Raw genomic sequence first — 24,141 nt, 5'->3', positions numbered from 1 at the left:
CCAAACTACCTAGGCTCCCACAAAGCCATTACGTGCAATAGAAACAAGAACCCATTGCCATTGTTCTTCAGTTCTCAATAGTCCTCATTGTCCGTTATGTTCAGCGAGACCGGTTTTGTCCCATGCTTTTTCAGACCGAGGTTTAATTTTTTAAGGCGTATCAAGAACAAATACATTTAAAACAGCACACAACACTTCAGGTCACTTCTGAAAACCAACGATAGAGTCCTCTATGCCGGGCCCTTCCTCTGGCGCTGGCTGGTTCCCATTGCAACCAGTTGAAACAGGTCCTGTAGGACCAGTGAGTTCCTTCTGTTGCCTGTGGTTCCACTTAGAGCAGAGCCTCAGCTCCTCGCCCCGCCCCTCCCGCCGGGCCCCGCCCCGAGCCACCCCCCCCGTATCCGCCCCGCCCCTCCCGCTGAGCCCCGCCCCGAGCCCACCCACCCCAGCATCTGCCCCGCCCCTCCCTCCGGGCCCCGCCCCGAGCGTGACGAGATGGAGTAGGCCAAGTCTGTTGCGCACGCCCCGGTGGCCAGGTCCGGACCGAAGGAAAGACCTTAGCGCCAAGGAGGCCATGAGGCGCGGCGTTCGGCGGGAGCCTTCCCGGAAGCGGAAGCTTGGGGGGCGGGACAAGGGCCGTCGGGACGCCTCGGCGGTTAATTCTATTTTCCTGACGGCTTCGTTTCCCTACGTCTGGGCGGTTCTGAAGTTGAGAGAAATGGTCAGGTCCGGATCTCGCCCGGGCCAGGTGAGGGCTGCGGACCCGATGAGTCCATTCTGGGGTGGCGAGGGACTAAGGGGACTTAGGAAGGTGCTAGACAAAATAAAAACAAAGACTGAGAGTGGTGAGGACGTCGCTAGGTGAATGCATTATTTTAGGCGTCCCAGCCTAAACAGAGTGCTGGGTTTGGTGTCAGATCCCGGGTTCGAACCCCAGCTCTTATCACCGGTACAGTGACTTAGTTTTAGTTAATCCTTGCCCCCAGATCCAGCTTCTCGGCGCTGACACCGGTGCTTCAGTGAGCTGATCTCTGTACCAGCCCTACCGTTCTCAAATGCATGACTCTAGATGTACTCTAGTAACTGCCCAAAGTACGACAGGAACCCTATTTCAAAGTAAATATTCTTTGCCTTGGGACGGAGCTGTTTTGGATCCTCTTCAGCTCCCGCCCCTGTCCAATCAGGTCCAACACAGCTAAACTAGCTTTGGCCCTTCAAGTCCCTGCATACTTCCATGCCTTTTCACGCTGTGGTAGTTCCACTTTCTGTCTAGCCCTCAGCTCAAGAGCTGTCTCTAGACTCTGTTTAACGCCCCCACACCATTCATTGGGTGTGCTTCAGGCCACCTTCCATATCTTGTACTAGAATATTACTTCCCTATCTTGGAGATTTAGAAAACTTGGCATATACGATAGATTGGGGTTTGGTTTTGTTTTCCATCATTTATCAATATACCTATAATGTCTTTCCTACTAATGTGAATTTTGCACTCTTTTTTTCGTGACCTGTCTTGAGACCTCCTTTTTTGAATGAATGCATGTTGCCAATATGTGCATGAATATATGCTCTAATAATCAAAGAAATGGAAATTAAAACCATGTGATAGTTTCTAACACAAAATAAGTATTAATGAGAATGTCGGATAGTCTTGTATACAGTCCTGGTGGGAATATTAACAGTAGAGCTGCTATGAATAAGTGGATGAAATTTTCTCAGGAAATAAGCCAAGCATGGTGATACACAACTGCAGTCCTAGTACCTGGGGACCTGAGGCAGGAGGATCATGAGTTTGAGGCCAGCCTGAATAACAGTGAAATCTTGTTTCATAAAATCAAGCTATTTAAAGTAGAGCTGATATGACCCAGCCAGATCCATGACTAGGTATTTATTCAAAAGAATTGAAGGCAAGATTTTGAAGAGTTGTTCACGTTTTCTTTCGTTGTGGAATTATTTACAATAGCCAAGCATAAAAGTAACCTAAATATCTACAAGTGACTGGGTAAAGAAGTGAGCGGTTCTCTAACGGAATATTATTCAGCCTTAAGGAAGTTCTGCCCTATGCAGTAGCAAATGTGATGTTTGAGACATTCTGAGTGGCAATGAGCTAGTCCTAGAAGGACGATACCACGTGATTGTACTTTGATGTGGGACCTGAAGTGGACGATTCAGCAGAATAGAATGGCGGCTGCAGAGGCTGGGCTGGGGAGAATGTGGGGTCTACTCAAGAGGTATTAAGTTTTAAATGTATGATAAGAAATCTAGAAATCTGTGCCTGTAGTTAGCGAAGGGACACTAGCTCACTCCAGCATGACTGGCAGGCCTGGCCTTCTCTCCTATTCCCTCTGCCTTGCTAAAAACCAGTAGACTACAGTCTTAAAGGTCTCTTCCCTTGTTTGGCCAGTCTCTCCTCCTGAGGCTGACAACCAAGGTCCAGCGATCAAACTATTGAAGTCTAGCAATCAAAAGCCCTCTTTGGGCTGGGCGGTGGTGGCGCACGCCTTTAATCCCAGCACTTGGGAGGCAGAGGCAGGCGGATCTCTGTGAGTTCGAGACCAGCCTGGTCTACAGAGCTAGTTCCAGGACAGGCTCCAAAACCACAGAGAAACCCTGTCTCGAAAAACCAAAAAAAAAAAAAAAAAAAAAAAAAAGCCCTCTTTGACTGCTCTAATTAGCTTGCCCAATTAAAATTACACACCTCATCCTAATGGGGGGTTTCCTTGTACCTTCATTAGCTGCCCTTCTCCTGTGCTCCACATCAGTCTCCTCTGTTCAGAGATAGCCCTTTGTCCTCTTGGGACAAATACTCTGGCCCCCTTTCCCTTGTCCCCTCCCCTTCTCTATCTTCTATCTTTGTTTCTTATTTCCTGTCCTCTGTCCCTCTGGGGCAAATAAATCTCCTTTGTGCTGAGAACTTGGTCTTGGGGGTCCTGAGCCGATACTTTTCAGTTGATACTTTATTTGTTAAGGTAGATGAAGTATTAAATATTTTTATAACAGTCTTTATAAAAAAGTAAGAAACAGCTCAAAAGATTCTGAGGCTTGGTTAAAAATGATAAAGCATACAACTTGGTGGTGCTTCCTCTGATTGACTCTGGAAAAAATTGACCATCAATTTTTTTGAAAAAAAATGTTTCATAAGCTTTATTATTAAAAACCTTGCTAATGGAAAATATCACAAAAGAAAATTATTCAGTCTCAAAGTCTATTTAACTCAGTGAATTCTGCATAGTTAGAACAACTCTGCTGAAGCTGTGAAGCTTCACATTGTAGTTTATACTTTAGCTATCAAATATATTTTTATGTACTTTTCCATCACCAGAAATGAAAAGCCACGGCAAAGAACTAGAAAAACAATGGCTTTTATAACTGTCCATTATCTGCATTCAGTCCTTCTTCATCCCTAATGTTTATTCTTTCTTGTTTTTTTTCACTTTTTATATTGTATCCACCTGTATATTTGTTTACATATCAGCATCAGTGTCAATGATAATGAATCATATTTGGTGTGTTGACTAGATAGGAATCAGTGTTTTCACACTAACCAATTAGCAAGGAAGAAAGAAAGGTCCTGTCCTAGTTCTAATTTATTAGTTGAAATTAGCTAATAAATGTAGAACCAATTGTATACCGAAATGAATAAATCAACTTTTGATAGCATTGACTTAACAGGAGTCATAAATGGATGTTCAGACTGCCTAGCGAAAGTCTGAAGATATCCACATTGTGTCAGGGTATCTTACAAAACGCTTAATTAGAAGAGTAAAAATAGTAACCTTAATGATGAAAATCCTGGCAGACACCATCTTAAATCCATTTATATCACCAGTAACAGGACAAACTAATGTCATTTGCCTACTTGTATTGAAAATGACACATCTCTTACAGTGTTCCTGCCAGAAATGGATAGCCTGAGTCTGATCCTGAGAAACAGTCCATCTAAATGTCCAGGGGGCCATTATGCAAAATAACTAGCCTTTACTTTTTAAGTATGTCAAAGCTAGGGAAGATAGTGACAGCCCAAGGAATTTGGATCTAAGGAGATTCAAGGACCATAGCAATTTAGTGGGGTCCTGGACTAGATACGGACTACTGTTTTGAAGGACAGTATTGGGATAAGTGTAATATGAATCAGGTCTATTTAGTTAGATTATAATCCCAAAGTTTTGAATTTTTATGGCTATATTAGGGAATTTTGTCCTTAAAAAATATTTAAGAATATTATGATTGTGACTTATTTTGAAGTGGACAGACAAAAAAATGATGGTCTTTGTTTTGAGACATGATTGTGTCGGGTAAAACAGTTTTTGTTTTTGTATGATAGTGTAGATTCATGACACTACATCAGATTCCAAGGCATCTCAGAAAATGTAACTCTAACCAATCCAGTTTTGTAAAAAATGTATTCTCAATAATATTGGAAGGGGCAAAAAATACATAATGTGTGCATGAGTGTGTGTGTTTGTGTGTGTTTCCAAATAGAGAACAGTAAGCAACTCAGGAAATTTGGTAGTTACTCTCTAAAGTATGAAATATGTAAATGTGCAAAGAATTGAATGGATGCCAACACTGAGTGGATCCAGGAGTGGAATGAGGAGAGGATTATGGGCTTTGGTGTTTTAAGATTTTGTTTTGAGTGGAGATGCTATTATCAGATACAAAGTTATTAAGATATAAGGGTATATATGATATAAAGTTTCTATTGTCCTGCTCTGCAAGTAAGTCTCTCTAATCTGCTTCTCCAGATACTCAGTTTTCCTCCCTGAAGACAACCTTCTTACACAGCTTCCAAGATGCTGAGTGCATGTAAAAGCAATGAACATCTTTTCTTTAGAAAAGCTAGCCCGCCTATATTAGTAAAATGTAGACCTAAAATGTTATTTGAGTTTAAAAAGAATAAGAGAAGTAGATCTAGATAAAAGCAAGGTTTGTTTTTCCTTTTCCTTTCTTTTTTCTTTTCTTTTTTTTTTTTTTGTTTTTTTGTTTTTTTGTTGTTGAGGCAGGGTTTCTGTATGACCATCCATACGTGGTTGTCCTGGAACTTGCTCTGTAGACCAGGTTGACCTTGAACTCAGAGACCCTCTGTCTCTGCTTCCTGAACGTTGGGATTAAAGGCGTGCACCACCACTGCCCAGCAAGGAAGTTTTTAATATGCTAGTTTTGTTGAGCCGTCTAAGAAGTTAGAAGACAGAGCCAGGGTTCTGAAGAAAGCTTTTACTTTTTAGTGCATGTGGATAGGTGTAATCACCTCTGCATATGTGTGGGGAGGTCAGGTCAGTTTTCTAACCCTCTTCACTTTATTTTTTGAGACAGGATCTCTGACTGAACCTGGAGCTCTCCACTATTTTGGTTCGACTGGCTGGCCAGTGGTCCCCCCAGAATCCAGGGGTCCACCCTCCACTCCATAGCTAGGGTGATGGACAGGGACCCTAGATCCTGGCTTTTATGTAGATGCTGGGGATTTGACCTCAGTTCGTCATGTTTGCACTGCAGTCAATTTGAGCTGTCTCCCTGGCTTTGTTGTGCTGGACGAGCAACGCGCACTCTTCCCCTAAAGCGCCTTTCTGACCCCTTAGTCCTGTATTTGGATTACATTATCAGAGAACTTGGAGACTTTAGAACATGCTCAAGGAAAGAGTATAGTCCTAAAATAGTAGTAATAGGTCCTTTTGACGTAAAAATAATTTGTGTTTTCTTTACAGACGTAAGAAGTAGGCTAAAGGAACAAAATGCGTGTGCTGCTTTCCTCACATTGCTTATAGAACACATTTATTGCATAAGAGCTAAATTATAATTGTGCAGTTTTAAGATATTTCCCATTTATAAAAAGTAAGTGGCATGCTACCTACATGAAATGGAATAGTCAGCCTCATAAAAGAAAGGAAGTTTTGGTTTATGCTGTAGTATGGATGAAGGTTAAAGATACTCTGCTAGTCACAGAAGGACAGATATTCTATCTAGAAGTGGTTTCTAAAGCCAAATGTTTTAGAGAGTAGAAAAGTGGTTGCCAGGCAGTGGGGACTATGATTCAATTTGGCTTTGTGAAAAAAAAAATATTTCAGGAATGTCAGGATGCCAACCTAATAGAACAATAAATATATATCTATTGTAATATAACTTATTATGTCATAGGTGATATCTTCAGGAAGGTACCCGGGATCTAAGTTAACACATGGAAAGAAAGGGTGAGTACTTCTCAAAGTTTCTAAGTTCAGGAACTCTTAGGTACATCTTCAGGTCTTAGGGCTTGACTATTTTGCCAACCCCAGGAAAATAAGTGGGCTGTGCCTCTACAAGTAGTTAGTTGTTATGCAAATTATAAATTAAGTCCAATTCACTAATAATGCGTCAGTGTCACACTGAGAAGAAAAGCACCAAGAGTGAGTCCAGATTTGAATTCTCTACATCAAATTCCCTGTGTCTTCCATCCTCTGTTTTATGAATCTGAATCTGTGCCTGCCTGAAGGCTGTCTTGTGAATGTGTCCCCGTGTCTGTATGTGTCTGTCTGTTTTATATGTCTGTGTATAAAAACAGGATTTGCTCTGAATTTCTTGAACAGTACAGAAATCATCACATGGGGGAAGGAGTAGGATACTTTATGGAAATCTTTAGCAGAGTTTTACAAGGGATTATGTCACTCCAGCTGACCAGACAACATTGTTATCAGCCAGCATCCATAATAGTTGCTTCCAGCCTTTACATGGTGGATTTTAGAAAGTTGCTTTCAACTTCTGTGTTTTGGGTTTTCAGCAAATGATACACACGGGCACGGGTCAGGGGCATGGAAGAGGGCATAAGATTGCAGCTGTGTATTCGCTTAGGTTGTAAAAGTTGATTACAGGGAAATCCAAGGCAGTTAGTTTGGGTGCTTCTCTTAAAGGCAGGTTAGACAAACGGTCTGCGCACACAGTAGGAGAGCAGTCTTAGTCTTACGTGACCTCAAGGTTTATTATTCACTCTGGCTATGAGGTCCAGCAAAAGTTCCAGTCTTTTAGAACAGAAGAGATGTTCTCAGAATATTACATCACCACGTGGGTCATACCAACCTGACTGAGCGATTTTAGTGTCTAGTAGTCCTCATAATATCCACAGTGTGTTTATTTCATGTGTGGTTAGATGAACTTTACTCTTCAATCTTTACTGGAAAGGAAGTGATTAATTACATATTTTGGGTTATCTACTTTGTTTTCTAGGACCCACCCAAGGAAAGTAGCACATTTTAATGCAGATTCTGCCTGTCCTGTTTATTCTGATTCGGAAAGTCAGGTAATGGATACAATAAGCCAAGTGAATGGATACAATATGCTATTTTAATTAGTCCTCAGGTAAAAGCTAAGAAGCGGGACTGCATACAGTCCAAAGGTAAAGTATGGTTTGCACCAAGGAAGTATGTCGGCTGTTGAGAAATGTATTTGAGCCAGACAGTGGTGGTGCACACCTTTAATCCCAGTGCTTGGGAGGCAGAAGCAGATAGATCTTGGCCTGGTCTATAGACTGAGTTCCAGGACAGCCAGGGATACACAAAGAAGCCCTGCCTTGAAAGACCAAAAAATAAAAAGAAAAGAGATGCATTTGAAGTGGCAGGGTGTATTTTATCTCTAAGCGACCCTCTTCTTCCAGACGGAGACTGTGCAGGGACTTGATGGCTGTGCTTCTTTGCTGCGGGACATTTTGAAAAATGAAGATTCAGGTTCTATTTTTTAAAGTTCCTTGCTGATCACCTTTTATCAATGAACTTGTTCTTCTTAATGTTTACAGAAGTTTGTTTTTTATTATTAACAGGCTCGGAACTAGTATATTCGGAACATAGGTGCAATGCCAGACCTTTAGAAGGCAAAACCTGCAGAGCTAAAAAGAAAGGACCTGGAAAACATACTCCTTCAGTGGTTCGAAAAGAGATATGTAAGCATTTCCCCCATATTTACTTAAAGGTTGTGCATCTGAGAGTGTGTGTATGTGTTTATGTAGAATGTGTTTGTGTGTGTGCATGTGTGTGTGCGCGCACGCGTGCGTGCAATACCAGGCATGTCCCTCAGTTAATCTTCACTGTTGCAACAAGGTCTCTTTCCTGAACCTGAAGCTTACTGGTTCTGCTAGAGGGTTGACCAGCAAGCTAGGGATCCCTCTGTCTCTGCTTCTCTAGCACTGGGAGTGCAGGCACCACTGTGCTCAACTTTTCACACGAGTGCTGGGGATTTAAACTCATACCCTCGTTCTTGGGCAGCACATACTTTATTGACTGAGCTGTCTCTCCAGCCCTTAAAGATAACTTAATTCTGGGATTTCTATAAATTATCAGGATGAAGCAGTTGTCTTTGATTTTTATTTTATTTGGTTTAAGTGTGTACTTGTGCTTGTTTTTCTGTAGTCAGCTCTTCATTGCCAGATAGTCACTCTGCTAGCTGTCACTTTCTTCAAAGCGGGGCCTGAGGTTCTTTTCTGGGTGTGCAGTATAGAAATTTCCAACCGAATGATGTTAGGAAGTGTACAGTCAGCTTTGTTTACACTGCCATTGTTTGTTTGCTTGATTGTTTGAAACAAAATCTCACTGTGTAGCCATTGGCTGGCCTAGAATTCATTTGTAGACCAGATTGGCCTAAACTCAGAGATCTGCCTGCCTCTTCCTCCCGAGTACTATGATTCAAAGTGTGTGCCACTATGCCTGGCATATTCCTTGTTTTCATAGCTAATCACAAACTGGTTGCATTTGGGGTATATACTTACATAAATAATTATTTTAAAATTAACTTGTGTGCATATAATTTAAGTTAGTTAAAGAATAAACTTGTTGAACTGTGCAGTTAGGATATATGGCAAAACCACCTGCCAATGATTGACATTGAATGTATCCAGAGACATGGTAGTTTATACTTTCATGGCTATCCTTACTGAAAATTAAGTGTAGTGATTGAGGAAATATTTTGAGAATATTGTCTTTTAAAGACCTGTAGCATAAGACAGTTGAAACAGTCTACATTATGAAGTCCATTCTTAAATTAACATGGAATTATACATACTTATGAGGTACAGTCAAATGTTTCCACACATGTATACAGTGCAGAGTAATCAAATCATATTACAATGGGAATTGTGGGTGAAATCAGTTAGTCCTATTCTTCAGATGGGTCAAAATGTCATTCAGTACATAAGTGCATGCTTACATTTAGCACAAGGGGAAAAATTTTAAAAATCATGTAAGACAGTCTCCCTAGATATTAAGAGATAAGATGTAAGCAAAAAGCCTAGAAAATGGAAGTGGAAGGACTGAACATTCTCATCCCATCTGATCATCAGTTAAGAGTGAAAGCCAGAAAAACAGCTTCCTTAAGGCTTTCATTTTGGAGACCTATCACCATGTATTGTGTTTCCCTACACTGTGAGTAGGGTAGGCACTAGCCAACATGTGCCTACTGACTCCCTGAAATTGACTAATACAACCAATGGGCTGAGAGAGTGTGTGTGTGTGTGTGTGTGTGTATGCACACATGATTACTGTGGCTGTGTACCCATGTGCATACACATGGTATCTGTCTTTCCTTATTCACTCCCCCACTCACTGAACCTGAAGCTTGTGGGTTTGACTAAGCTGGCTGGCAGTGACCTTCGCGGATCCCTCTGTCCCTGCCTCCCTAGGCTAGGGTTAAGGGCCATGCTGTCAGCCCTTGCCCGGTTCTGGGATCCAGACTCAGGCTCTTGTGTTTGAGCAGCAGGCACTTCACTGACTGAGCTACCATTGCAACCCCTAGGCTGGAATTTTAATAAATTTGAAAACTGATATTGATGTAGTTATAAAACTAAGAATTTTGGAATAATTTGCATGTGTAAATCTACTCTTTTAACTATAAATTATATTCCGTCTAAATGGAGATGAAATATCTCTGATTAGCATCTGGTTTAAGGTATGCTTTGTGTAAAATATATGCTGAATTTTGAAGATTGAATACAGAAAGTGTTTTGTTCTGGGCATTACATACTGAAATGTTAGTATTCTTGCTACATTTCCTTATTTATTTTTATGGTGTTGAGGGTCAAACCCAAGGCCTTCTACGTGCTAGTCAAGAGCTATACTGTTGAGTTGCAGCCCCAACTCTGGCTACATTTAAGTAACACATGGAAAGTAAGTCATCCTTTTAACTTTGTAATGTGACTACTTAAAATTTTAGATTACATATATTGCTTATATTTTGTTTCTGTTGGACAGTCTTAACTAGGTCAGTACCATATAGCCAGTTGTGTTTTTAGAAATAATATTTAGGTTCATTTTGTAACTAAAGTTTTGTTGGAGTCTGCTGTTCATATATTCTCCATGGCTGCGTTTGTGCTGCCCTGGTGGCACTGAGTAGCTGCGACAGAGACCGCTAGCTCAGTAAGCCTTTAATGTTGACTCTGGCCTTTTAAGAAGGAAGCTTGTGTGGAGTTTGTTAATTTGTGTGAGCGGTGACATCTGCTGGCAGAGACAGGGCAGGATGTGTCGCTCAGGTGACTGAGAGACTACAGAGAGAAGGTGGAGGAGAGCTAATGACTGGAGAACTTGGACCCGTAAGCATGAAATCAGAACTCCTCAGGTTAGACAGTTCTTAAGGAACCAAAGGAAGTCTAAAAAGAGAGGCCTAGGACTCTAAAGGAGAGGACAAGGCTGTGTGCTCTGTGGTTGTGCACAAAAATCTCCCGTGTTTCACCTTAGACTTCAAAGTGAAAGTATTTTTAGAGGATATTTCCCATTTTGTTTATTATAAAATTGTATTTTCAATAAAAACTGGTACTTTATAGGAAATTATTAGCTAATTTTGTTGTGGCTCATCTGGTAGAGAAGATCCATTATTGCTTTGGATTTTTTGTTTGTTTGTTTGGTTGGTTGGTTTTGGTTTTTTGACACAGGCTTTCTCTATAGTTTTGAAGCCTGTCCTGGAACTAGTGTAGACCAGGCTGGCCTTGAACTCACAGAGATCCGCTTGCTTCTGCTTCTGAGAGCTAGGATTAAAAGCGTGTGCCATCACCGCCCAATTTATTGCTCTGGATTTAAGTTGTCTCAGAGGGATCATGTTTGGAAGTATATTTTTAGATAGCAAGATTGATTTATTAACATGAAATATTTACTTATCTGGCCAGTTTGAAACTATTTGATGATATGACATGTTGAGTTTTTACTATGTACCACATACTGTTCTTATGGGTTGCCAAATGTTATTTATAGCCCAAGTATCTTGACGTTGGTGATTTTTATTTGCATTTTATTCTGTGTTTAATAACAGTGAGATTACGTTAAAGTAGAAAAAGACAAGTACAGTATTGGTTCACTTTAACTGAGAGGGCTCCTTCAGATAAGGAGTACCCAGACAGTCAGGTTTTTATGATGTGTGACCAGCTTTGGGGACGGAATGAAAGAATGACAGGGAAATTGGAGGAGTAAGTAGGGAACCTTGATGTGAGGTGGTGATTGACGACGTTAAGCAAATTCCTTTTCTACTCTCAAAATTATAGAATATACCAACCTTTCCTGGGGTTTCCATCTAGTGAGGAAACATTCAGGAGGTGGAGGAGACTAATGATTATCCTATCCTCGCATGAAAGAAGAGATGGGTGTCAGCTCTTGAGTGCGTGTGCGCGTAAGAGAGGCTGCTGTCAGATGTCCCGTCACCCTCATCTTGCTCATCTGTTTGGTAGCTCTGGGACTTGAACCCAGGGCTACATGCATGCAGCACAGGTTTTCTTCACTCCCTCCCATCTTATTTGTTGAGTCTGTTTTTTCACTAAACCTAGAGTTTGTTCCTCTAGCTAGACTGACCAGCTGACCAGCGAGCCCTGGGGATCCTCTTGTCTCTTATCCCCAGCACTGGGGTCACTGATGCCCATGGCTATGCCTGGCTTTTTAAGTGGCTGCTTGAGTGGCAAGCACTTTACCCACTTAGCTGTCTCCCCAGGCCCCAGGCTTTGTCTTATCTGAGAATTCCATCAGGCTTCTAGAGTGCAGTTTGAAGAGTTCACAATCGCCTCCTAGTAGGGTTTCCCGAAAATGAGCCTTTGGGTTCTCCACACCCCAGTAATGCCTATCATAATTTAAAGATTCACTTTCTAAACACTGAACTTCTCACATCGTTAAACAGCATATCGTGTTGTTTGGTTATTGAAGAGACTTGAAATCCAAATCCATCAGTCGATTTTTCAACTCCCTTCTTTAGATTTCTCTAGTTTTCTTGGATGTTGCCCCACAAGATCCCGTTTGGTTAGGAGCTTTCCCATAACTGTTTCAGTGTGAGTGTCTGTGAGCCTTGTGTTCCTGAGGGTTGGATTAGAGCAAACAACATCTTCTTTCCATCTTTAGAAAATTATCTTTGTCTCCTTGTGAATCTCACATAGCATGTTCCTCCACTTTCAGGCATTGCATGCAGCTGTCCTCTCTAGCAGTCCATGCAGTCTTCAAAAGAGTACTGGTTCTGAAGACTCGCTGCTGTGATAGTCTCCTGCATAGCAGGCAAGAGACAGAGTTTGGGCTTCTTCCCGGGAAAGATGGGGACAGGGCCTGCAAAAACTGCACCTGCCTTCTGTGGCACTTGGGTCTGTGAGGTGACTTTCCATGCAGATGCAGCAGGCATTCTTTCTGGAAGACGGAGGTATCTAAATTCATTTTTGTAAGGACTTTGTCATCTCATCTATGCTTCCTGTCGTGGTATACTATTTGTGTTTTAATAAATAAAGCTTGCCTGAAGATCAGAGTGCAAAGCAGCCACACTAGTCAGCCATACATGCCAGGGAATGATGACATACACCTTGAATCCCAGGACTCGGGAGACAGAAGCAGACAGATCTTTGTGAGTTCAAGGACACCCTGGTCTATACAAGATTGAATCTGTCTAAAAGAGAAACAGAGCTCACACAAAGGTGATCTGAACACTTGGGATCATACATTCCCAGCACTGTGGAAGTGGAGACAGGAGCTGTATGACTGGATGGAGAGAGGAATATAAAAGGGAAGAGTCAGGAACTCAGTGGAGTGTGGAGTCAGGTTGTTGGAGAGTATTGCAGGATTGCCTTTTCAGTCTGAAGATTTGGTAGAGGCACAAGGTCTTTCTAGTGGCTGGCCGTTTTGCTTTTCTGATCTTCAAGTTGAACCCCAATATCTGTCTCTGGGTTTTTATTATTTGTGTTACAGATTCCTGCAGAAGTAACAATATTATGTCAGAATAGGAGTCAGGCCTCAAAGTCTTCAGAAACCCTAAACTCACTCTGCTTTGAAGAAACTGTATTCTTTTAATCATTTAAAAAAAAAACATTCTTTTAACCTTTTTTTCTAATAAGAATGAGGAGGTAAAGAAAGGTTAGGCATATCCTCAAGGGTACTCAGCTAGTAAGTGAACATTTTAGTATGTGTCCTTTAGTAGCCATAAATGCTGTGTGTGGAAGTGGAATTGTGTCATAGCTTGTATGTGTCTTTTGTAGGTGCCATTCCAAGCTATTTTTCAAAGTCTATTTCATATCTATATGTTCATTTCTGTTAATGCTATTTAGCAAACATTAGGGGATGGGGGGGATCTTGTTGGGGAAATAGAATCTAGACTTTCTTTTGGTGACCCAGTCACAGAAGAAGCAAGATATGATTGCCTCACTGAATAAGGTACTGAGCCACGTGGCTAACATAGACAAGAATAATGGGCTAATATAAGTTAAAAGAGTTAATAAGAAGTCTGAGTTACTAGGCCAATCAGTTTATAACTAATGTAGACCTCTGTGATTTCTTTGGGACTTAATGATTGTGGGAACTGGGCAGGACAGAAACTTCAGACAACAGAATGGTGCCCACATGGACAACTGCATCCACATAAAGCCTGACAGAACTTGGAAAGTAATTCTAGACAAAAAAGAATAGAGTTAAGCATGGCTTATTGATAGCAGTTTTCCATGTGGGCACCATTCTGCCTAGAGAAGCTAGAGTTTAGTCAGAGGGCAAAGATAATAAAACATAAGTAACACAGACCAATATATGTATCGTATTATGATCTAAGTAGACACTGTGCTCTGAGATGGTGAAGAATAGTCATCACTAGACTCATATGAGGAACACTTATGTGAGCCTTGGTGGGGGGATTGGAAGAGATAGTTCATCACAAGCAATGTTATAGCAGGCGAGCCAGGCTTCCTGGGTTTTCTGCTACCCTAGTGATGTATCATTCGAGTTGTGGTTCCAAGAGAGCTGGGAAGTAGGTGCTGTTCAGACTTTGGGAAACATTAAGTACTAGGTGAAGATTGAATTTATGCATTTTGATTATCTACTATTCTTACCGGTTGGCCTTCTATGAAAACATAGAAAGTTACACAATGTCCTGCCTTTCTTATTCTGTTTTCCACTGAGAAGAACTGGACAAGGGACTGGGTGCAAGAAGCTTATCGAGCATTCATGATAATACCCGTAACAGGTTTTGAAACTAAAGGGAGAGCTTCCAAGTAGCCTTGAATGGAGAGTTTAAGATTTTCTTCAGGGAGTTGAGTAAAGCCCTTCTATAAAGCATATGATCAGTTGAATTACATCTGAAAGTCTTTTTCCCCCCTAAGATACTAGAGTAAAAGTTGTTGAAGATGCGTATTTAAGAACTTACTTCCTGCTACTTCCCCCCCTAAGATACTAGAGTAAAAGTTGTTGAAGATGCGTATTTAAGTACTTCCTTCCTGCCGGGCGGTGGTGGCACACGCCTTTAATCCCAGCACTCGGGAGGCAGAGGCAAGTGGATCTCTGTGAGTTCGAGGCCAGCCTGGTCTACAAGAGCTAGTTCCAGGACAGGCTCCAAAGCTACAGAGAAACCCTGTCTCCAAAAACCAAAAAAAAAAAAAAAAGAACTTACTTCCTGCCGAGCAGTGGTGGCGCGCGCCTTTAATCCCAGCACTCGAGAGGCAGAGGCAGACGGATCTCTGTGAGTTCGAGGCCAGCCTGGTCTAGAAGAGCTAGTTCCAGGACAGGAACCAAAAAGCTACGGAGAAACCCTGTCTCGAAAATCAAAAAAAAAGAACTTACTTCCTTTCTCCACATTAGTGTCTTCAGAAAGTAAGAAGTGGATATCTAGTGAAGCTTCGACTGGAAGTGAGAGAGACACACCAGACACAGCACAGCACTGGTCATTACGAGACCATTATAGAATGTACTCACCAATAATATACCAAGCCCTCTGTGAGCATGTGCAGACTCAAATGTCACTGATGAATACCTTGGCTTCAAAAGATGGCCCCAGCAGAATGCCTACTGCATGTCATACTGTGTGTGGTTTAGGTTAGTATGATATTTGAATATTGAATGTAAACCGTGATTAAATTACTTTGTTGTTATATAAGCACTATAAAATGTGAATGATACATAGACTTTTTTTTCACTCCTTTTAGAATCTCAGGCAGTACCACATTCTGGTTATGGCTGTTGTACTTCCACTTCAGTCTGGTCACCTCAGCAGCTGTCCTGCCCTCTAATGGTTCACTCGGTAGGTATAGTTTGTATACTAAACAAAAAACAACTTGGTTATAGAAATTGTCATCTTAGCAATGGAATATTGAATTAACCACTCCAGTGTACTAGGATGTAAAACCAATTTTGTGTATTTTTTGTATTAGAAAAGTTTTACCTGTTAAGAACATAGGTATTATTAAGAAGCAATCCTGAGGAAAGAAACCAAGCTTACCTGGTACCCAAGCACAGCCAACACCTGGTGACGCGTGTCTTTACTCATGTAACTCTGTGTCTTATTTTCTGTCTAAGTGATTTTCTTTTTAAAATAAGAGCTATAGTTTTATACAGTTATATACTGCTTTTTTTTCACTTAATACATTATTAGTATGACTGTTTTCTTTCTCTCTGCTTCTGTCTCTCTCTCTCTCTCTCTCTCTCTCTCTCTCTCTCTCTCTCTCTCTCTCTCTCTCTTTTGTTTATTTGGTTTTTTGAGACAAGGTTTCTCTGAGAAACTGCCCTGGCTCTCCTAGAATTCACTTTGTAGACCAGGCTGGCCTTGAACTCACAGAGACCTGCTTCTGCCTCCCAAGTGCTGGGATTAAAGGTATGCACCACGAGACCTAGTTGACGACTTTTTATTACAGTATACCTTTTATATAGTTGAAGCTATGTTTTATGGGTATTTTTCTCGTAAGACAAATGTCTTTGAGCTAAGTTGTATAATAAAATCACTAGTCTCTGATTTGATATTGAACCAACAGCTAGTTTTATTATTTTAACATGTTCATATACATTCTATATACACACATGCATTTTTATTTCTGTTACTAAAAATTGAGCCCACCACCTTACACTACCACTGAGCTACATCCCTAACTGAATAGATCTTTCTTAAAGTTCTGTATATGTGGTTTTTAATAAAATAATCATTTTATTTTTATTTTTTTTGTGGAGATTACGCCTGCATGTATGTCCGTGCACCACATGCATGATGGCATTCGGTCTCCTGGAACTGGAGTTAAAGAAGGTTGTGAGCAGTCATGTGGATTCTGGGAGCTGAACCAGGTTCTCTGCAACAGTGGCAGTACTCTACAGATGTGCTGTCTCTCCAGTCTCTTAGCTTGCTTCTTGTAATGTTTCTCAAAGTGAAAATATTTGTTTCAGTCCAAATGTGGGCTAGTTTTTTGATGCCTTTAAAGCATGTATGGTATTTGTAAACAATCTATTTTCATCATGACCTTATAATATTCTCATGTTGCAGAGTGAGCTACTTAAGCTCTGAAAAACTAGTCTTTGTTATGTAGTGGAGAAATCCAGCTTGCTTGTAAGCTGAACAGTCACAAAATTGGTTTTTAATGGTAGAAAATTATTTTCTAATTTAACTGATTTGTGTTTTTAATAGTCTTCTAGTGGATTGTTCATACTTTTGAAGGCTTTTGTTTTTCCTGCTTAGGGAGTTCAGACTGATGACGATAACCATTTTACATCACAAAATCAAGCAAGCTCTGTGAACTGCCCTGATGTTCTTAGGAATTCCTCTAGTGTTCTTCCTGGAATCCCATGTGGCCTTTCCCATACTGACGAAGCAGCTCTTCCCACGCCTCAGCAGCCGACTCTTGCTAATTTGTCGTGGATGCTGCCACAACAAAGAACTAAGGAAGCAGATCTGCGAAAGTGTTTCCAAACACATGTGTCTCTGTTTCCAGCTCATGGAAGAGACATTCCCTCGGACAGTCAGGCACACCAAAGCCCCACTCAATTGCAGCCAGCCTCCTTGGCCACTAATGAAGAAAAATGTGCCAGAGAACAAATTGGAGAGACCACAAACGAAGGAAAGTATTTAAGCATACATGTGCAAGATGCAAAAATAGCCAAGAATGTGCAGCAGGCAGAAAATGTGAGCCAAACTGCTGAAAAAGTCAGAATTGCAAAGTGCTTGTTGGGAGAGCTCAAGGCCCTGGTCACAGAACAAGGTAGATGAGTGTTTCAGACTTTCCTGTAATGTGGTATAATGTTTAATAGCAGTGTTGTCTTCTGGCTGTCATTCTAATGACAGTGATTGCTAAGTAGTGTCTGCTGTTTTTCACAGAACTGTGTCTTAACCCAGTAAGGAAAAGAGTTCTGTTGGTTATCTTACATTTTGGGGCTTTTGTTTGTTTCCTGAGACAGGGTCTCATGTATTCTAAGATGGCTTCCAGCTTGTGTAGCTGAGGTGATGTTGGACCACTAGTCTTCGCTGGTCTTCCTCCACTGCCTGTGTGCTGGGGTTCCTGGGACTTGACATGTATTGAGAAATAGTGAACACTTCCAAGTGTGTATTCATTCTGCTTGATGCAAACAGACTTGAAAAGATCCAGTACCGAGAATCTGTAGAAAGAAAATTATAGTAGTTAGATGACTATTTTTCGGTTTAACAAAGATCCAAATTTCCTTCCATTATTTTGTGACTGTTAAATTGTTCAACAGATTTCACTTTGCATAGTAACCGGTGCCACTTACTGGCCTTTTAGTTTGTGTTTAGTATTTTTCTCTTAAACCAATAAAATGTTTTTGAACCAAGTTGGTTTTTTCATTATGTATGTATTTTTCTGAAGTAGTGGCTTTTGCTTGGAATGAATTGCAAATATCAGAGCTATGAGTAGAAAGCGCAGTAATTGATTGTGAAGCTAACAGAATAGCTGCCATTTATACAGGCTGACATACATACAGAACTCTAAAGTCCTTGGGAATAACAGCACAGTTAAGGTATAGGTTAAGTGTGCTAAAATTGTTACGTTTCCAGAGCTTCAAATTAGACAGGGTTGCACCACCACTCTTCTCTCATCTTTAACCAAATGTTCAGTCATGCTCGCAACAGAGTAGGGCAGCACCAGTGTTAGGGGTCTAGAATGCTCACCAGGGCCCAGTACTGTGCTCTTTCACTTGGGCGGCCTCACCGAGTCTCACAACAGTAATGGTCTCCACTCTTGGGAAGGAAACGAGTTTTGGGTAACAGTATCTCATTCTGATCTCTGTCACCCAGTGACAGACTGCTTTTTTAGTTCCATTTAACTATGAAGAAATTTAGACTTCAAGAGTGAAGTAATTGGAATGTTGGCAGAGTATATAATAAATAAAAAAATCTCAATTAGAGAGGAGGAAAGACTAAAATGAAAAGACCTGATGTGCAGTATGGTCACTGACTATAGTAACAATACAATGTAATTCTCAATTGCTCAGAGATTAGGTTGCCAGCCTTCTCATCACAAAAAATTAATACATGAGGCAATGCATAATTTAGCTATTGCACTACGCATACATAATTCAAAACATGTTATACGCGATAAATCACGCAATTTCTATGTGGCTTGACTAAGGTCAAAGCTGCCATAGTGGTTGAGCCCCCGCTTCACCTTCAGAGGCGAGCAGAACCACTCTAGAGAAAGTGATGACTGCTCAGTTGCTGGTCATCGTTGTTCACTGTGTGCGTGTGCTTTTCATCAGTGTTCAAATACTTGTGGCCCTGAATACATTTGTATAACTTGATTACCCTTGCAATATTATATTAAGCATACACTTTGAGAGAAAGGAGGGACAAAAAAAGATAGAAGATCTGATTCTCACTCCTTATATCTGTTGGCCATGTGTAAAAATAGCCGCTCTCTACAAAAGAGAGGGGTACTCTGGGTCACAGTAGTGCTTTATAAAGTTAAGTAATGGCATGTCCTAGGAAACCCACTTAGAATATTTTGCCAAATTAATCACCCTTGAACTCACAGAGATCCACCTGCCTCCTGAGGTGATTTGATCCTCCTGAGTGCTGGGATTAAAGGCATGTGCCACCACCGCCTGGCCCAAAATTAGCTATATTTTTTAATGCAAGATCAAAGATTTTATTACTGATGTTTATAGAGTAGCTAATTATAGGAAACTCCGACAGCAATGATGAAGTCCACTATAGATCTTTGATAAATATCAACTAGGAGATATGTGTAAATCTGTTTCCCACTTCACTTAACTGAACCAGAAAATCACTAAATATAATACTGTGATTTAAGATTAATCTTTCCTTACTTGGTGTAACTTCTTTAGAATTGATCTGAGTGAGCAAATACAGACAGCAAGATAAAGAGAAATAGAATTTGTATAATAATCACGAGTAATGAAAACTATAATGGGTATATATTTATCTATAAAGATTTTTAGTAATACATGCTAATAATCTTTTCAATTTAAAATACTGTTTTTACTAACCTGTCTTTCATAGAGGACTCGGAAGTTCAGAGATTGGTAACAGAAGTAGAGGCATGCATATCTGGGCTTTCAGCACTGAGTGGCCGCACCAACATCGACGTTGAAATAGCACTGGCCCTGCAACCACTGAGAAGTGAGAATGCTCAGCTGCGGAGGTAAGACTTGCTCTTCAGTGTTGTTGTCTATAGGTACAGGAGTTCCACAGCCAGCACACAGCTGCCACGTGTGATAGCTCGGAGCAGTGCTCCAGTGTTTATGCCTTTCCTTTCTCATCTTCCATTGGCCTCTGCATTCTTCAACTTTCCACTACTTCTGCCCACTAGGGTACATTTTCTCCCACCAATATCCCCGATGGCACTTGTTAGCATGTACCTAGGAGGTGTACCTGCCTCAGGTAGTTTGTGTGGTAGTCTAAGTTTTTTACAGAAAAAGTGTAGAAAAGGGAAAAGATTCCTTCTACTTTACAAAGCTACTGTCTCAGTATGTTTTCCAGAGGACAGATGGGGACTGGGGTTCGTTTTCAGATGTTTCTGCAGCTCTGCCTTGTGAATGCGCCCTGACTGTTACCATGGGGATAGATGGGACTTGCAGGGACCTACACGAAACTCGAAAACTGTAAAGGTTCCTAGTTGGAGAGTAGTTCAAAGTCATGGGTCTGTAGCCCACAGAGATGACATCTAGTGAGATTTCCTCGCTTAGGATCATTAAGAGGTCATTTGTGGATAGGGTTGCTGCATTTAAATGCTAATAACACTGTCATACTGTCAGCAGTCCCGATCTGAGGGGTCCCTGTAATAGTATTAATCTTTCAATATTAAAATCAGATTAAGTAATATGGAATGGGTAGCAGCTACTATTGAGTGTTTGTGCTGTGCTGGCCGCTGTTCTTCATATGCGCCATCACTCGAGTCCTTCCAGTAGTTGTATACAGTGTTATGCTATTTCCTTTTGGAGAGGAGGAGACCAAGGCACAGAAAGGTATGTGATTTGCTGAAACTTGTGTATTTAGGAATTGAGGGAATCAAGGTGATTTGATTTTAGAGTCCCAGATCTTAGCTGTGGGCTTCTACAGTAACTCCATGAGGAAATAGATGCTGACTTAATTAAGGGTCACTCTTCAGGTGTGTTTTGCAGAACAAAAGAATAATACTAATAAGTGCCTATTATTTAAAAGAGTGATAATACAGTAATTGGTTATTAAGAATACCAGAACCTATCTGAGAACATTATCCGCTTAGCATGTCTTCATGGAAATATCATCGGTTCTCACTTCTGTCCCTCAGAACATTTCAGAATTGCTGGAGTTCATTTGTAAACCCCTCATGAAACGGAGGCTTACCCTTTATTTTGTCACCAGTTGTTTTTAACTTTTCTAAAGGTGACTTAGAAAAATAATTGACAGCAGAGATTTTTAGCTGTCTGTCCTTAGGTAAAAAAGACTGTAGAACATTCTCTTGCCACTGTTAGTTACTTGACCTTTTGGAGGATAGAATTACTGAAAAATGAATTTGTTAGAGTTCCCTAGAATAAGCTAAGGCTTCCAGTAGCCATGTGGGAATTTTATACTATTTTTATCTTTATTTGGAAAAAAATAATTCATAAATCTCACTATAAATAAAAACTAGAATGGGTGGGCTTATTTAGAAGTGATTTTTTTTTCTTGTAGACATTTGTAAACCACGTTTTTAAGTAGAAACCTGATCATTTCCCTTCCCACCCACCCCACACAACTTAGTGCATCGCCATCTTGTGGCGAAAAGAAAAACTGCTGGATGCCTTGCTTCCAGTACTTTGGGCATTTTCATGTCCAAATCTTCTGCGATATTTGAAACACAGTAGTCTCTTATTTATTCTTTCTGTTCCCAACCCACAAGATATCTGTAATCTGTAATATTTTGTTGACACTAACTATAGGAGCCCCTAGTACATCCCAAAATATCTTTGATGGAGGTTCAGAGTAGAATGTTACGTCATATTAAGAACCTTCGGTTTAGAGAGTACCTTAATATTTGTGAGGTAACTTAGGATTTATGATCACTTCCTGATTGCAGACTCAAATATAAGCTCATTAGAGTCCAGACAGAGCATAACAGTTTAAGAGCAAACAGGCAGAATTGAGGAGGGGTGGTGGGAGAGCCAATGTGTGAAAATTTAGATTTATTCTGTTGCCTGGAGAAATAAGTAAGACTATTGCAGGCCACTCAAACTTGGGTCATATGAACACTGAATTGTTGTATTGGTTTGGGGCTTTTGTGGGTTTTTTTCCTCCTTCCCATTTTAGTTTCTACTGGATTAATAGTTCAGCATCTCCTAACAGTCTTATTTCTTTTTCCAAACACTTTACATTTTGTATCTCATCATTGTTTCTCATCCCTTGATGTGTGGGTGGGGAGGTGAGGGATTCGATGTTCTGGGATGAATCCTGGGGCTTTGCATATACTGTGTAAGCTTTCTGCCACTGCTTTATACCCTAAGCTCAAGCTCAAAAATAATGTTTTGGAGGCTTGGGGATAAAATCACTTGCTGCACATGTGTGAGGATCTGCATTTGTATCTTTAACACCTACATAAAAAATCTATATGGCCCTAGTGGCCTCTAGCTTGAGAGATAGAGACAGGGGTCTGTGAGCAAGCTGCTAGCTACACTAGCAAAGTCGGTGAACACTGGGTTCAGGGAGAGACCCTTCCTCAGCAAAATAGAGAAAAGAAAAGACACCCAACATGAACCTCTGGCTTCCACATGCACATTCACACTGTAGGTGCATATGCACCAGCACTTTTACCTCCATACATGTGTGCGTGTACAACACACACACACTCACAGTATCTTCTTTTAAAATGTACTAAAAAATGAATTGCAGCCATTATATCATACCGTATACAAGTTAACTTGCAAAGAATGACAGCACAAAAGCTGGTGGGAGTAAGCATAGGGAGGGTCCTATATCTTTTACTGGAGAAGATTTCTCAACAATCCCAAAATATAAATCAGAAGAAGTAATTATATTGAAATTCAAAATTTTAAATTTTGTTTTTCAAAAATTTAAATGCTGTTAACCCAAAATGAAGAGGCACCAACAGACTTTGAAAAAAAGTGTGCAAAATGTATCTTACAAAGAACTTATATATAGACTGAATACAGAACAATTAAAATTCTATGTTGTAACTCTATTTTGTGTTGTTTTCAAAATGGATAAAATATTTGAACAGGAACTTTATTACAGAAAACACACAGAGTTGGGCACAGAAACACATACCTGCACTTGAAAGATGGAAGTTAGAAGCAAGGGTAATCCTAAATTCAATGGAAACCCTACACAGGAAGACCTCTCCCTCTAAATACATAATACAACCAAACAAAACAAGACTTGGGTTGAGGACATATGTGACCTAGTAGGAGATCTCTTGCGTGGCATGTGTGAAGTGTAGTTGGAAGTCTTCTCTGTCCCATCCAGTGTTGCTGGACCAGTTTCTCTCCCGCCTGCTGGTCCCTACAGCTGCTTGTAAAATAATCATTTCGAGGCTTAATATTAATTACAATTGTTTGACCACTGCTTCTTACTGACTAGCTCCACATATAAATGAACCCATTTCTAATAATCTGTGTGTTGCCACATGCCCATGACCTACCAGTAATGCTTTAGGATCTTACACCTCTAGCCGCTGCTGGCGTCTCCCTAACTCTGCCTTATTTCTCCTCGTATCTATGCTTGGATTTCCTGCCTTTCCATATTCTGCCCTGCCATAGACCAAAGTAGCTTCTTTATTAACCAATGGTAATAAAATATTCATGGCATACAGAGGGGGCATCCCACACCAGTGAAGCTTAGGACTAATGCGTGGAAATCAAATAAGAACACAAAAAGATAGTTATCGTCATCAACCACTAGGAACCTGCAGGGTAAGAGCACAATGAAACATCATGGTATACTCATTTTTTTTTTTTTTTTTTTTGGTTTTTCGAGACAGGGTTTCTCTGTGGCTTTGGAGCCTGTCCTGGAACTAGCTCTTGTAGACCAGGCTGGTCTCGAACTCACAGAGATCCGCCTGCCTCTGCCTCCCAAGTGCTGGGATTAAAGGCATGCGCCACCACCGCCCGGCTTATACTCATTGGAATAGCAACAATCAAAAGAACAAACCATTATTAATGAGGATGTGGAGCCATCTTGGCTAGTTGGAATGTAAAATGGTAAGAACTTTGGAAACAAGTTTGGGAGTTTTTTCGAAATGATGCGTGAATTTGTTGAATGATCTAGTTAGTCCACTTTTCAGCATTTTCTCAGAAATGAAAGCACATATGTCCATAAAAACTTATATTCATAGGAAACAAATGTCTGTTGACAGGTGTTCATAGTGCTATTCAGCAATTAAAAAAAAAAGGAATTGTTGATACATGCATCAGAACGGATGAACTTGAGAATCATTATGCTGAGTGGAAGAAGCCAGGGTGTCAGCATATTCATTTCAGGATTTCATATCTATAA

General features: G+C 40.6%; 1 protein-coding gene across 1 annotated transcript in view; it reads left to right on the top strand.

Moving 5' to 3' along the window:
• The first annotated feature begins 670 nt into the window (after nucleotides 1-670).
• The window catches only part of Ccdc14 (coiled-coil domain containing 14), a 35,781-nt gene continuing 12,310 nt past the window's right edge, over nucleotides 671-24,141 (top strand). The window contains exons 1-9 of the mRNA XM_057765120.1: nucleotides 671-748; nucleotides 6,130-6,182; nucleotides 7,192-7,264; nucleotides 7,619-7,688; nucleotides 7,781-7,900; nucleotides 15,021-15,254; nucleotides 15,365-15,459; nucleotides 16,879-17,398; nucleotides 19,672-19,813. Coding sequence (XP_057621103.1) covers nucleotides 719-748; nucleotides 6,130-6,182; nucleotides 7,192-7,264; nucleotides 7,619-7,688; nucleotides 7,781-7,900; nucleotides 15,021-15,254; nucleotides 15,365-15,459; nucleotides 16,879-17,398; nucleotides 19,672-19,813 — 1,337 coding nt within the window. The 5' untranslated portion in view covers nucleotides 671-718. The remainder of the gene's footprint in view (nucleotides 749-6,129; nucleotides 6,183-7,191; nucleotides 7,265-7,618; nucleotides 7,689-7,780; nucleotides 7,901-15,020; nucleotides 15,255-15,364; nucleotides 15,460-16,878; nucleotides 17,399-19,671; nucleotides 19,814-24,141) is intronic.

The sequence above is a fragment of the Chionomys nivalis genome, chromosome 3 (assembly GCF_950005125.1).
Source record: "Chionomys nivalis chromosome 3, mChiNiv1.1, whole genome shotgun sequence".
In the NCBI taxonomy this organism is placed as follows: domain Eukaryota; kingdom Metazoa; phylum Chordata; class Mammalia; order Rodentia; family Cricetidae; genus Chionomys; species Chionomys nivalis.
The sequence above is the reverse complement of the archived record's forward strand: the minus strand, read 5'-3'. Positions and strand labels throughout refer to the sequence as shown.